At 48.4% G+C, this 15,140-nt stretch overlaps 1 protein-coding gene across 2 annotated transcripts in view; it reads right to left on the reverse strand.

Moving 5' to 3' along the window:
* Nucleotides 1-264: 264 nt before the first annotated feature.
* The window catches only part of PRKRIP1 (PRKR interacting protein 1), a 34,939-nt gene continuing 20,063 nt past the window's right edge, over nt 265-15,140 (reverse strand). The window contains exon 6 of one of the 2 annotated variants that reach the window (XM_069571411.1): nt 265-679. In XM_069571411.1, the coding sequence (XP_069427512.1) occupies nt 510-679 (170 nt within the window). In that variant the 3' untranslated portion in view covers nt 265-509. Of the gene's footprint in view, nt 680-9,351; nt 11,638-15,140 lie in introns of those variants that run through there. The other variant, XM_069571412.1, reaches the window with a different exon arrangement.

A 15,140-nucleotide genomic window follows, 5' to 3' on the forward strand; every position in this document is an offset into this window, starting at 1 on the left:
GGATGGCATCACTGACTCGATGGACATGAGTCTGAGTAAGCTCTGGGAGTTGGTGATGGACAGGGAGGCCTGGTGTGCTGTCCTCTGTGGGGTGGCGGGCTCAGACACGACTGAGCGACTGAACACACCTTTACCTAGCTTGTTTGGCTTTCCTGGCCAGACTGGGTGGGGGGGGGGGGTTGAGGAGGGAAGGGGCAGAGGTCCGCCTGGCAGTGTAATGGAAACCAGGGCCCGCTGCTCAAAAGCCAATAAAAAGAAACCAGGTTGGTGGAAAGGAAAGTTTGCTTTATTTTGGATGCCAGTGTATAGAGAGGAGGCAGGGCAGATGCTTGTCCAAAAGACAACTCCCCCTCCACCGCCGCCCCGACAATCCGGGGCCAAGAGCTTTTATAGACTGAGGGAGGGGGGTCCATGCAGAAACAGCACAGTCAACTCTGAGAGTCACCCTGCAGTTGGCCACGCGGCAGTCTGACCAGCGTTATCTTGATTGTTTTAAGTACAGTTGGTCTTCAGTTCCAGGGTCGGCTTCTTCCCACTTCCTCGAGGCCAGTTCTTGAAACTGCAGTAGCTTTTGTCACGGCCATGGGACCTCCCGGGTGACGCAGGGGTAAAGAACCTGCCTGCCAATGCAGGACAGGCGGGACATGCACGTTCGATTCCTGGGTCAGGAAGGATCCCCCTGGAGAAGGAAAAGGCAACCCACTCCAGTATTCTTGCCTGGAAAATTCCATGGGCAGAGGAGCCTGGCGGGCTACAGTCCCAGAGCTCGCCAAGAGTTGGCCACAACTGAGGGGTGAGCACACAGGCATGTCAAGGCTACAGGCTGGTCATCACGTAGCTAACTTCTTCCATGTGATGGGGGTTTCAGCATCTGTAAGAATATTCTCTGTAGCTCTTGAGAAGGAACTAGGGGTCCTTAACATATGACTAAATTATGGTTATTTGGTTTCCTTTGACTCTTTTTTTGCTTCTACATTTTCTTACCTCTCTGATTAAACTTAGTCTTTGACTCAAGTTTTTCCACAAAAGGCAGGAGGGGACATGGGGGACAAAGATCATAGGGTCAGCAGAATTTTGGTAAAAAAGTATAAAAGGTCCCAGCAGCTCAGGTACTCCATACCTGGGTTGGACGCCCAGGGCTCTGGTCTTTGGTCTTATTTCTGGTCTGTTTGTATGTGCCAAGATATCCTTTGGACTCTGGGCCTAAAAATGTATCCTTAAGTTATGTTACAAATTTGCAACTAGATTTGTTCTGTAATGGGAAGAAACACCGGGATGAAATACCTTATGTGCAGTCGATTGTTACTGTATATTGTTACAGAACCGGCCCACTAAAGGAGCAGTGCAACACGGAATTCAGTCCCTGCTAACAGCCCTCCCGGAATACGACTTAATGTGTCCCTGAGTCACCTCACACTCCAGTCGTTTTTGTTTATCACTAAGTCGTGTCTGACTCTTTTCGACCCCTGGACTGTGATCCTCCAGGCTCCTCCGTCCGTGGGATTTCCAGGCAAGAATACTAGTGTGCATTCCCATTTCCTTCTGCAGGGGATCTTCCGGACCCAGGGATCAAACCTGGGCCTCCTACATTGCAGGGGGCTGTTTACCATCTGAGCGACCAGGGAAATCCCATTTTACTGTCTAGAACCTGAGCACAGATGAAGACTGGTTTGTGCATGACTCACAGGCAGTTAATCAAATTGGAGAAGATACTTGCCCACGAGTCCCTTACGCATACATTCTCGTCACTGCTCTGCTCACACGAGGTTTCTGTTGGTTTACTTACTGGATTTGAAGAATGGTGTGTGTGTGTGTGTGTGTGTGTGTGTGTGTGTGTGTGTGTGTGCTTGCATGCCCTTGAGATTTGAATCTCAAGAATTGTTTGCTTTTAATGGAAAGATCTAGATACAAGAGTTAAACAACCGTTCTGCTGGACAGGAAGTTCTCAGGGACTTAAAAATTCCTGCACGGTATCTGTAGAAATCCTGGCTAAAGATTTGAAGGCCCTTGAACTAAAAGAGGGAGCCCCACTCTAGTATGTGGATGGTACCATTTGATTGCATGTAAGACAAAGGACGCCTGAGACCAGAATACAGTTCTGACTTTGAACTTCATGGTTGAATGAAGCTGTAAGGTGTCTGAGGAAAAGGCATAGTTCTCTGCCCTCTGTTGACCACTTGGGTTTTGAACTCTCACAAGGACAGAGTCTTGTCCCCTGACAGAAGGGAATCTCTAGCTGGGCTTGCAGTTCCCACTATCAGGAGACAGTTGTGGGGATTCCTGAGAATGGCTGGGTTCTGAAGCATTTGGATCTACAACTTAAAAAATATATATTATTTATTTGGCTGTGCTAGGTTTTAGTTGCAGCATGTGGGATCTAGTCCCCTACTAGTGATTGGACTTGGGCCTCCTGCATTGGGACTTGGAGTCTTAAGCCACTGGATCACTAGCGACATCCCTGTGCGGAGCACGATGGGAAGTGGAAACCATACTCTGGAGAACTGTCGACAGAGATCACCCAAGCTTTGGCTGGTTCCAGGTCCCCTACACTGATTCCTCCCAGTGGGCAGGTGAACTCCGAACAGATCTTAAGCAGCCTTTCAGAATGGAAAGAAAGAAATTAAGGCTTGGAAAGACAATTCAGTGATTAGGACTTCTCAAAGTTGGGCAAAAGCAGGCACTCTCTCTAGCTGCCGGATGTCTTTCCTGCTTGCTCCTTTAGTATCTGTGGCTGTGCGTGATCTCCGGTGCTGGCTCACGTTTTGTCTAGTTGTGGCGTGAGGGCTGCTTATTGCAATGGCTTCTTTCATTGCAGAGCAGAGGCTCTGACTTCAGGAGTCATGGAGTGTGGGCTCAGTAGTTACCGCTCGAGGGCTGAGTTGCCCCTGGCATGTGAAATCCTCCCAGAACATCGATGGAGCCCTTGTCCCCTAGATTGGCAGGCAGATTCCTAACCATCGGACCACCAGGGAAGTCCTGGTGGTGGTGGTGTTCAGTTGGTCAGTCGTGTCCAACTCTTTGTGACACCATGAACTGCAGCACGCCAGGCTTCTCTGTCCTTCACCATTTCCCAGAGCTTGCTCAAACTCATGTCCATTGACTCAGTGATGCCATCCAACCATCTCATCCTGTCCTCCCCTTCTCCTCCTGCCTTCGGTTTTTCCCAGCGTTAGGGTCTTTTCTAATGAGTCAGCTCTTCACATCAGGTGGCCAAAGTATTGGAGCTTCAGCATCAGTCCTTCCAATGAATATTCAGGACTCATTTCCTTCAGGATGGACTGGTTGGATCTTCTTGCAGTCCAAGGGACTCTCAAGGGTCTTCTCCAACATCACAGTTCAAAAGCATCAATTCTTTGGTGCTCAGCCTTCTTTATGGTCCAGCTCTCACATCCATACATGACTACTGGAAAAACCATAGCTTTGACTACACAGACCTTTGTCCAAGCTGTTGGAAATTTCATCCAAAATCTTTTTCTGTATGTAATGATGCCTACCTCTTGTCCTGCCTGTCATTAATTTTTCAGCTGTCCTTAACTGTGACTTCTGATGTGATACATCTGATTAGTCTAATCAACAGAATTTCCTGTCCTGTTTTTCCTTGTCTAAGCTGAAATTTCATCCTTGTGACCTCAGATTTAAAAAAAAGATAATCCTTTTCTACCTGTCAAGGTTCTGTTAGGTGAGAATAGAAAACATACATATTTTTCCAGCCTATGTTCCTTTCTATTTAGTATCTAAGTGTTTCAGCCAAACTGCTAATGATTGGGACTCTCCAGTATGTAAGGAGTTAAGACACTGATTCCGTGGCTTGACCGTGTCCTAGATGAGATCCGGGGCCTAAATTTTAACAATGTGTGTGTCCCCCTCAGAGCTGGTCTTTGTCTGCCATTTTAATTATCAGTCTTGGGCCCGTGACAGTTGGTACAGAGGTGGTTATCTGTTTATTGGGATCAGAGTGCTCACTGGAAACTGGGAACAAGTGAATGTTTAAGTGAGCACTCAACAGCTGCATTCTTCAAGCCCTTGTTAGCCCTATGCTTTTTAAAAAAACTTTTAATTGAAGTACAGTTGATGTACAACGTTGTGCTGTTAAGAGGGTGGCTTCCCAGGTGGCTCAGTGGTAAAGAGTCCGCCTGCCAATGCAGAAGATGTGGGTTCAATCCCTGGGCTGGGAAGATCCCTTGGAGGAGGAAATGGCAACCCACTCCAGTGTTCTTGCCTGGAGAATCCCAAGGGCAGAGGAGCCTGGCAGGCTGCAGTCCATGGGGTCACAGAGCTGGACACGACTGAGCGAGCACGCGCGATCTCTGATAAGAGGCAGAGGGCTAACACAGCTCTGTAAATCTGTCATCGCCCCCTCCACTCTCAAGATTGAGGAATCATCAGAAGACATGGGGGAAGGAAACTGAGGGTAATTATCAGTCAGATCCATTTCCTCTGCCTGCATCACTCAGGGTCATTTGTTCTGAGACGAGTGTGTCAACAAGAAGCACATAGCCTAAACGGTGTTTGTCGGTTGTTTCCCAGGGGCTTGGAGTCAGCTGTGTCTAGTTTGAGCTGAGCTGGCTAAGGCTGGATAGGACCAGTGACTCTCCAAATGGGCTGGCCCGTGTGTCCACCTGGTGACCTTCTGAGCTCGAAGGGTAACCCTCAGATGGTGCTGTAAGCAGACCCACTTTTGAACGTGCAGAGGCCTGTAGCTTAGTTATACCTGCACAGAACGACAGCTGTCACAGCTGTCTCCAATTCCCCATCCCCTCTACCCCCACGCCTCAGGCTGCCTTGCTTCTTTACACCATGAACACCAGGAGCCCTTCCCCTTCCAGGTGAACCTGAGACTTGTTCTGTCTTGTTGCTCGACTGCCCTGTGAATAAACCCTCTTTGCTGCAAACCCTGGCATCTCAGCAGTTTGGCTGCTGCATGTTGGGCAAAATGATCCTGGTTGATAACTGTCACAAAGGGCATTGATCCTTTTTTTTTGGGGGGGTGGGGGTGGGTCTCTCTTCCTCCTCACTGATGACACCTAATTGTTCCGTTTCTAAACATTTTTCATTTCTGAAGAAATGAAACTGAGCAGGACTCGGGGGTTGGGGGAGCTTCTTGGGGACGACCTCGTGTATAGATTTACTGCTGTACAGCAAAGTGATTCAGTTATATATATGTGTGTCTGTGTGCATATATACACATTAATATTTTCCATTATGGTTCATCATAGGATATTGAATATAGCTCTATGCCATACAGTAGGACCTTTTCTATTCTAAATATAAAAACTTCCATCTGCTGACCTCAACCTCCCACTCCGCCCCTCTCCCAACACCCCCTCCCCCGTAACCACCAGTCTGTTCTGTGCGAGATTCTGTCCCGCAGGTGGGTTTCTGTCGTATTACACACACACAATTCTTTTTTGCGGCACTCACTGAACTGGGAGCAGAGTTAGCCGCTGGACTGTCAGGGAAGTCCCCGTCTCTGACTTCACTTAGTGTGACCATCTCTAGCTGGATCCTTGTTGCTGCAGATGGCATGACTTCATTTTGTGTGGCCGAGTAGCTTTCCACTGTATACATGTGCACCTTTACCCAACGATCTGTCGATGGTCATTCCACTTGTTTCCATGTCTTGGCTACTGTGAGTACTGCTGCGAGCATAGGGGTGAGTGTACCTTTTTAAATGACAGTTGAGTCTGGGTATACGCCCAGGAGTGGGGTTGCTGGAGCAGTTACTGTGTTGTCGCACCGAGGGGCACATCAGCCCCTGGCCGGCTGTAGCTCTCGGATCTAGTCCAGCAGCCGTCTAAGCAGCTGAGTCACCGGGACAACTCTGAGTGCTGACTGCCGACTCGGCGTCCTTGGCCCACAGCAGTTCGGTTTTGTGGTGAAGGACACGAGGCTCCAGTTCTGGTCTGGGAGACGTGACTGGTGAGCAGTGGGACTCTGCGTGCGATCACACCAGGGTATCTCCCCTACTGGGTTCCTGCGGCTGGAATTTGTCCTCCTTGGTGTGGCGGGCGGGGGGGAAGCACAGGACTTGGTCATCTGGGTTTGAGCACAATGCTGCTCTAAGTGGAGCCTTCCCTTCCGGGCTGAGGAATCCCTCAACCACCCTGAACTGCGTGGGCCACTTGGGAAACTCCTCATTAAACTAAGGCTGGCTGGCGTTACCCTTCTCTGGAACAACAGATAGGAAATCTCCCATCCTTGTGCTGGGAACTATGATCTGAGGGGCCTCTGAGCACTGGGTTGCTGGTTCTGATCTGTTTCTGATAATACCAGCTCTTTGAAAAGAAAAGAAATGAGAGCTCTCTTGCCTCTTGTAGTCTCCTAGGGTGTCTTACAAAACTGGGAAACTTTCAGCCAGATCTCTATGAAAACAAAGATGACTTCGGTGTAACACCATGTGGACACAATGTTTAGACTTCGGAGAAAAGTGGCCAAGATAAAACTCTTGACGTTCTAATTGTTTCCTTTTTGCATATGCAGTTAGAGAAATCCAGCTTGATGAAATTTTTCAAAATTCCCACCCTGAGAGCAAAAGTTTTCCTAGGTACAAAGCCGAAATTGTAACTTCCATTTCCTTTAAATGCAACCACAGCTCACACTGAGACTATGGTTTTAGCTTAATAGGTAGAACCTGAACTGAAAGGAAATGGAAAAGCCTTTTAAAATCAAGTGAAACTTATTTCAACTGCTATAAGTTAATGTGTTAAAACTACATGAGAAGCATTATCAAACGAGTGATGATAAGCCTTAAGTAACATTGTATGGGTAAATGTCATTAAGTGTTCTAGAAACTAGATGTTATCAATCCTAATTGAATGGTATTGTTATCAGTCTTAATTCTTGTTAACACATTACTGACTGGGGAATTTTTGCAGGAACTAATGCCTCTGGCCAGCAATTCGTTATGTCAGTGAACGTGGAAATGTCTGATCAATAGTGTTCAGACAACAAAAGACCTATTAGGACGTCTCTGGTCAGTAAGCTGTTGAAATACTGTATGTCCCAGCAACTTGGTTCGGCTTGTCAGCTGCACGGTAATCATATCCTTAACTGCACCTTTTCAAGTCCCTTGTCATTCATAGGTGATATTTCACTGATGCTTTTGCAAAAATGCTTCATCTTTAAGAAGGCTCACAGAAAGGACTTTCTGGCAAGCGCAAGGTTCTGATAACTTCCAGATCACACTGATGAACTGGGTAAGAAATTAATTCTAATGGAAACCCTGATGGTTTCATCAGACTGTTAACAAGATCAAGGATTAGTTACATGGGACTGAGTTAACTGATGAATATAGTTATAACAATTTTTAGTCTGTATCTTCTAGACATAAGGAAATCTTTTTAAAAAGTTAAATTTGATATTCCTTAGGAAAAATTCTGGCACAACAGATTTTAAAGAGTCTATACGATCAATTACACTTAGGTAAATAATCAGGCCAAGTTTCTCAAAACGACTTAATTTGGCAGTGTTAGTTGCTCACTCGTTTCCTACTCTGCAATCCAATGGACTGTAGTGTCCATGGAATTCTCCAGGCAAGAATACTGGAGTGGGTTGCCATTTCCCTCTCCAGAGGATCTTCCTGACCTAGGGATTGAAACCAGGTGTCCCACGTTGCAGGGAGATTCTTTACCACCTGAGCCACAAAGGATAATTTAGAATGATTATGTTTTGATAACATACCTTTGTGGTTACTGAGGTTTTGTATATGCTGAGGTGGTTGTATTATCTACATCAAAGATGACCTTGTTGTTATAAAGTCTAAGTTTTAAAGGAATATCCCAAGCTTGTTTCTGAAGCTGATCACAGTGATCTGTCTTCGGATTAAGATCAGATGCCCCATGATCCACAACCAGGAGATTTACATACTGGAAGAGACATCATTTATTAAGACTCTCTCCAACCTAAATGGAAGACCTATCAGGCATTTAGTAGCTCAGTGGAAACTGAAAGAAACCGACTCTTGAGTGAATTATTTCCCACTTAAGGGCTTCTGCACTGGACTGGTCTATAGAAAGGACTGCTGACCTCCAAAAACACTGACACCAGGATGAGAGAAAGACAACCGCAGTGTAGACAGCTAACCCAAGAACCTGAACCGGGTCTGTAAGATCACCGTGATTCAACTGAACTGGCCGCCAAATGTTTGTCTCCCTATCAAAACAGGAAGTTTTATTTCTAATCATACTTCTGACTCCAATGTTCAAGACAGAAAATTCTCTTGTCAGGTTGAGTACTCGTGACATTTATCACCACTTGCTTTTAACTGTAACTCTAAAAGCATATGAACAGTGTTTGTGTGACAATTTGGTATAAATGATAATGTATAGCCTATAAAATTAGCATACCTGTGAGCTTGTTCACTATGTTTAATTTTTCTCATAATATATTTAATATTTTTATATGTTTACATGTAAATATATATATAAAAGGAGGCCTGGCATTGAGGGACAAGTATTTTGAATCATCAATGCTTTCTCCTGAAAGATTTGCAAACAAGGAGGAAAATAATGGCAACTTTCACATACCAAAGTATAGAGAAGTTATTTTGGCATATACAGGCTGTTACAGTGTATCAAACATGCACTGTATAATCTACTTTAAAGAATGTATGTACAAAATCAGAATGACGTAACTGTAGTTCAGGCATTCAGTATGGACCTGGGTGCCTATTATGGACATGGGTTCAGACACGTTCCTGCGTTACTGAGAACCTGAACTTTCTGAACTGTATCAGACTCAAGGACACACTCAGCTGCCATGAAGTGTGTCTGTTTAGGAATACAGGGAGTCCCCTACATATAAATGAGTTCTTAAGTCCAACAAAGTTAGTCTAGGTGCCTAACCGACACAGCCGCTCTGCAGTACTATGCTAGGTTCCTGCTCTCGCCACAATACAGCAACAGAAAAACCATTTTTAACCTTACAGTACAGTACCTTGAAAAGTACAGTCATATAACAGCTGGCACTGAGTGAGCAGCTAAGAAGAGTTACTGACTGGAGGAGGGAGACAGTAGAGCTGAAGGACCGTCAGCAATGGGAGATGGAGGGCAGGCGCAGCTTCACTCACACCTGAGCTGGATGGAACATATTTACATCTTTCCAAGTTCGAAACATGCAGGTTTGCATGTAGGGGACTTCCTGCAGTAATCAGCAAGACAGCTCAGGCTGTAGCTTCCCAGCAGAAGGCGCTAGATTCTTTGGGCAGAAAAGTACCAGATGATAAAACTGCTTTACATTTTAACCACAAAAATGACGTGCAGTGGCCAACAGCTCCTGTTATATACATATATATTTTAAAAAATAGCCCTGGAGAAGCTGAAACCCAAATAAATAGAGAGTTAGTTCAAAAGACTCCTTGGTTACAGAATTTATATAAAAATGACTCACTCCAAAACTGATTTTCCTGGTTGCCATCTATAACAGACTCTGGGTATACGGCAGGTGTGTTTGGATCTCTATCCTCATTGTACTGTGTCTGATTTTCAAGCGTTTGTCCAGGTGCTGTGACAAAGCCATCAGAGAGGTAATGTTTTCATAATACAAAGGACTGGCACCAAGCAACTTGAAAATTCTTTTAAAAATGAAAAGAATTTGAAAATGAAAGTCAATGCCTTTCTCCCACATTCTTGCACAAATTACAAATGAGAAAATGAAGAAACACAGGAAAGCAGTCAAGAAAGACAAAAATAATTCAGCCACTCACAGAGTCAAGGCCCTCTAGTTCCTCCTCAAGGGCTAGAAGTAGTATCTTGAACCACACCCTTGAGTTGTTTTGCAGGTATTAAGATTTCCCACCAGGTGAAAAAAGTTACCTGGCCGCTGACCACCAGCAACGTAGACCCCAGACGGGCAGGAACCAGAAAGCTGAGAGTCCTCAAACATCACCCAGTTACTCACCATCAACCAATCAGAACCGTACATGAGCTGATCCCACACCCTGTGCCCCTCTCCCTCGCGGTCTTTTGGGCTTTTGAGCACCAGCTGGCCTGTTCTCCTTTCTTGCTGCCCTGCAGTGAACTGGGCTGTGGTAACACCAAGTGTGGTGTCACTCGCCTGGTTCTGCCGAGTGGATTGGGAGAATGGATCCAAGTTTCCGGTTGGTAACAGCCTGCGAGTCATTCAACCTAAGGCAGTAAAAGCCCACTGCACGTCACCAGGAACTCCTGGAGGACATCTCCTTAAGCAGCGTCTTCTGACATCCAGTAAAGGTAAAAACAAGCACCCAGTCTTGTCATCTGCCCACCTGCCCGGCACACATCTGCCGCGGAAGCTCCGAGCTCCTGGCTGGGCTCACCGGGCAGGGACTTGCCCGGAGTTCTCTGTCCCATCAGATGGAGGGCCAGAACTCAATCCCAGGGCTCCAGGCTTGAAGCACGAGCTCTGACACACACACTTTGAGGGGACAAAGGAAACCAACAGTTCAAAGATAGGAAGACACAGAACTAACCAGTCAGCTCCTAATGAAAGAGACACACCACTTTCAAAATGGACAGGCTGTGTGCTGATTTAAGAGGGCTGACTTTCCATTTCAGCTTCCTGGGAAAGAAAATTCCTGTGACTTAAACTGTGGAAAGACAGACGTTATCACAGCTATCACATGGCTCAGGATGGAGCCAGGGAAATCAAGAAACATAAGATGTTTCCTCGTTTCCCTTCACTGGAAACCACTATCTCCTTAATTCTATCAAACTTTCTATAAAAGGCACAAGATAGACCTAGAAACTCGGGGATACCAAAAACCATAATGGAAGGCTCTAGTTAGAAACTCTGTCTCTCCCGCTGACCTGAGAGGCTGCCCTCAGTCACCTTCCGTTTTCCGCTTAGATCCCTTTTCCCCTCTCGAAGAAAATATAGCTTTTGGCCAGTGTCACCTGTGGCCCAGTGGGGTCCCGCAGGCTGCCTGCGCTGGCCCAGCCCAGCCTGGCTCCTCTTCCTGCTGACTTTCTATACCAGTTGGTTTTCTGCAGTCCTCCTCACACGCCAAGGTCCTCTCTGCCGGCTCCGCCCCGGGTTCAGTCCCAGGCCTCCCTCTGCAGCTGGTGGGATGCACGGAGGGAGACGAGTCCTGGGGCGCAGTCTGCATCCTCAGCCGAAGGAAACGGAGGCCCCAGGCCCTGCAGTGAGGGCTCCTTCCAGAGCCGAGGCCGCTTCCTCTGAGTCTGGGACCAGCCCCTTCCCTGTCGAGTCGTGTCACAGCCTCTCTGCAGCTTCTGTAATCAGCATGTCTCAGGTCCGAGCAAAACCTGGAGTTTTTCTGTTCTTTACTAAACAAACATTCATTTCACAGAAACCAGCCCCGAGCTCGTCACTGTCCACTTATGTGAGAGCAGGCCTCGGGTTCCCCTCTTTCAACGAGGACATTAATGAACCCCGCTCAGCAGTGCCCTCGAGCGTCCTGGAGGCCAGTCCTCTCCCTGCCAGCCGAGTCCTGCCCGCAGCGGGGCTCCCACCGCGTCTCTCATGAGGCTTTGGGGAGGGCGTTCGGAGCCCCGGGCCCAGGACGGGCCAGGCTCAGACAGCTGTGGGGCCAGCCCTGTCATCGCCCCGTGACGAAGCTGGGCGCGTCCTCCTCCTCGTCCTCCGTCCCAGACGCCTCCTCGGAGCCACTGGATGGCTGCTCCTGGGTCTCACTGGATCCTGCAATCACATGGCATTTGGATCAGCGATACACACATCCACCCGGAGAACCGGGTTCCCTGAGAATGGACTGCTAGAGAAAACCCAGGCGCCAGCTGTCCCTGGACTGGACAAATGAGGAGCTGGAGAGGTCCTCACGCCCATCAGCCCCCAAGGCCACCCCGGGAATAAATGGCCAGTCCCAGAACCGACCTACCACTGCTGGGGCGGTGGACATCATCCCTCTAAGAGGGTCCAGCCCACACGAGATCCTGACACCCCAGAAATCGGGCCTCACTGCTTTTTTATATGTGGTCCCCTCCCCAGTCCATCGTCTTGGCAAGGCAATGCCCCCAGCCGCCCTTTGCCATTGAACGAGGCTGACTACACCTGCTCACGTCCCTGCTCTCGCCCCGTCTGCAAAGGGACTTTCAAAAACCACGCAGCAGAGGGCCCCGGCCACAGCAAACATGTCAGCTCCCAGCTCTTCCCACAGACCCAGAAAGCCTCCTGCCGACACTCCATGTGCGCCTCCGAATCCCACTGTCTTCCCTGGCGTGTCTGCCAGTACCCACAGTGCCGCCGAGCAGACCGAGAGCAGAGCACCAAGACAACTTGTTCCCGACTCCTCCTGCTCCCCCTCTTCTTGCAGCAGGGCAGTGGGCGAGAGCCAGGACGAGGCGGAGGCGGAGGCGGAGCCAGAGCCCGCGGAGCCCGCAGCTGTCCTCCAGCTCCCTGATGATGCCAGGTGGGCACGGTGGGTGCCTCCTGCAGGAGTGCAGGAACTCATTCCAGCACCCACAGGCACCCAGAGCTTGGCTACTGCTGCCATCTCATCACAGGACCAAAGAGCTTCAAGGCCTGGGGGTGCCCAGGGCACAGCACAGTCTATTATCACCATTGGCTGGGACACTAAAGAGTATTCACGGCAAGGGGTTGAAATCATCCCTACGATTTAATTCCTTAGGATTTTCCTCCTCCTTAACCTCATGCCAACGAGAATGAGAAAGTACAAATGATGAGCATGTTTTAGTGGCTAAGATTTGCAGCACACCTATCACATGCCAGGCGCTGTGTGAAGTCTCTGCACGTCTATACCCTCTTGTTTAATTCTAACAACGGTCTATGAGATGAGTAACACTCCTCTATATCCATTTTACACACGAGGAATCAAGCTCAGAGAGGTTAAGTAATTTGCTAATCAAGGTCTCCCAATCAGTAAAACCAGGACCTAGGATTCCAACCTGGACTATGTGACTTCCAAGCCTCTGCCTACCTTGCCTGCAAAAACGCAAAGGGAAATGGAGACAAGAGAAACTCGAGGTGACAGTCATAGAAAAGAATGAGAAACAGCCCTCTGCAGCAACGTGGACGGACTGAGATGGTCAACCAGGACAAACATCCATGGCATCACTTACACGTGGAACCAAAAAATGACACAAACAAGCTTTTTACTAAACAGCAACAGACTCAGAAAACAAACGTATGGTGTGGGGATTCTGTCGGGGAGGGATCAATTGCATACACACACTGCTACATATAGAACAGTCAACAAGGCCCTGCTGGACAGCGCAGGGAACTCTACTCAGCACTTTGCAATGACCTGTATGAGGGCTTCCCTGATGGCACAGTGGATAAGAATCTGCCTGCCAGTGCAGGGGACACAGGTCTGCTCCCTGATCGGGGAGGATCCCACACGCCCCGGAGCACAACTCCTGAAGCCCGTGCACCTAGAGCCGCCGCTCCACAGCACGAGAACCACCGCCACGGGAGTCCCCTCTCCACAGCTAGAGAAAGCCCACACAGAGCAGCAGGTCGGGGCAGCTGAGATAAACACATAACCTCGATGAGAAAAGAATCTGGAAAAGGACATATGTGCAACCGAACCTCTGCTGTACACCCGACTCTAACACACACTGTGACTCTATCATGCTCCGTACAAAGGAAGAAAAATGAGGGGCATGCAGCGACGACGAGCATGCTGAGTGGGCATGGAGGACGCGGCCTAGTCACACAGTGCAGTGATTCGGCCTGAAAAAGGAAAAAAGCCCTGACGGGGGCTGCACCGGGGGTGAACCCTGAGGACACTATGCTGAGTCAAACGGGAGTCACAGGATGAACGCTCTATGCTCTCTGTTACAGGAGGCCCTGAGAGCCCCAGATTCGGAGATGGAAAAGGAGACGGGTGGCTGCCAGGCGCTGGGAGGAGCGGGGAGTGGGGAACTGCTGTTTCAAAGACACAGGAAAATGAAGAGAGTTATGGGAGTAGATGACGGTGATAATGGTTGTACAATAATCTGAATGTATTTAGCACCACTGAACTGTACTGATGGTAAATCTTGTGTTATGTGTATTTTACCAAAATTGTTAAAAAAAAAAAAAAAAGGTGGGGGCAGGGAAGGGGAGAAAGAAAGAAAAAACATGCTATGCAGAGACCAAGTGAAAAACTAGAGAGGGACCAGACGCACAGCTCTGAGCTCCCTGGACTCCTCGGGCAGCGCTCCCTGAGCACTGGTCTGAGGTCGTGGGCACTCAGTCTCCACCCTGAAGGCAAGGCGTTCGGGGGCTCTGCCACGTGTACACCATTCCCCATTCACCAGCTGGGGAGCTCTGCTCTAGAACCTGCGCTCCCAGGGTGCAACTGCTGATAATTTGTTTTGTTCTGTAACTTAGTCATCACAGGCCAGCCTCAAGCCTGAGAACCACCAACCACATCCAAAGAGGTCTGAACAGGCAGGACAAGTGCACAGACTTTCATCTTGAATTCTGATCTTAAAGGGAATGGACAGTTAGAGACGTCTTTGAGCTCACCGAGTAGATAGCATGAGCAAGGCTCAGCCTCCTGAGTTGAAGAGATGAATGGACAAGAAGTTACTGCTGAAAATAAATGGTGGCAGACATGTCCAAGGAAGGCTGTGGGGATCTGGTCCTTTATGAATCTTGTGATAGGTGAGCGTGTGCAGATGGCTGCTGGTGGGCAAGAGAACCACAGTGGAGTGGTGGCAGCGCGAGGAGACATCATCCCGTCCCAGCCGGGACCAGTGCGAACGATGGCTGTGCGCATCAGAGGCTCGGCGGTGTCCACATGCCCCCTCCCCTGCATTTTACGATAAAAACTGGGTTGTGTACATTTTATTACTGAACACTTTTGTTAAACTTTTGTTAATTGCTGGAGGGAAAAACCCAGTAAAACACTCATTAATCTGGGTGTCTGGGGAATGTGGTGTCTGGATGCCCAAGATGCTGGCTGACTGAGGAGAACTCAAAGCACTGCTTGTGACTGACAAGCTCTAAACACAACTGGTTCCTGCACGCAGGAGACAGGCTGTCGGAGTCTAGAAGTGTCTCTCTCCAAGACGAGAAACTTAGGAATCTGGGCACAACTGGGACCCAATGCAGTCGTTTGGCTCTTCAACAAACTTATTTCATTCTCCAATAAAAAGAAACGGGATTCAGAAGCATGGCTGAATCCTAGGTTAGGCGCTGAAAATACGTAAGACAAGTCCGGACTACCTTGTAGTACC

The sequence above is a fragment of the Ovis canadensis genome, chromosome 24 (genome assembly GCF_042477335.2).
Source record: "Ovis canadensis isolate MfBH-ARS-UI-01 breed Bighorn chromosome 24, ARS-UI_OviCan_v2, whole genome shotgun sequence".
Lineage (NCBI taxonomy): Eukaryota > Metazoa > Chordata > Mammalia > Artiodactyla > Bovidae > Ovis > Ovis canadensis.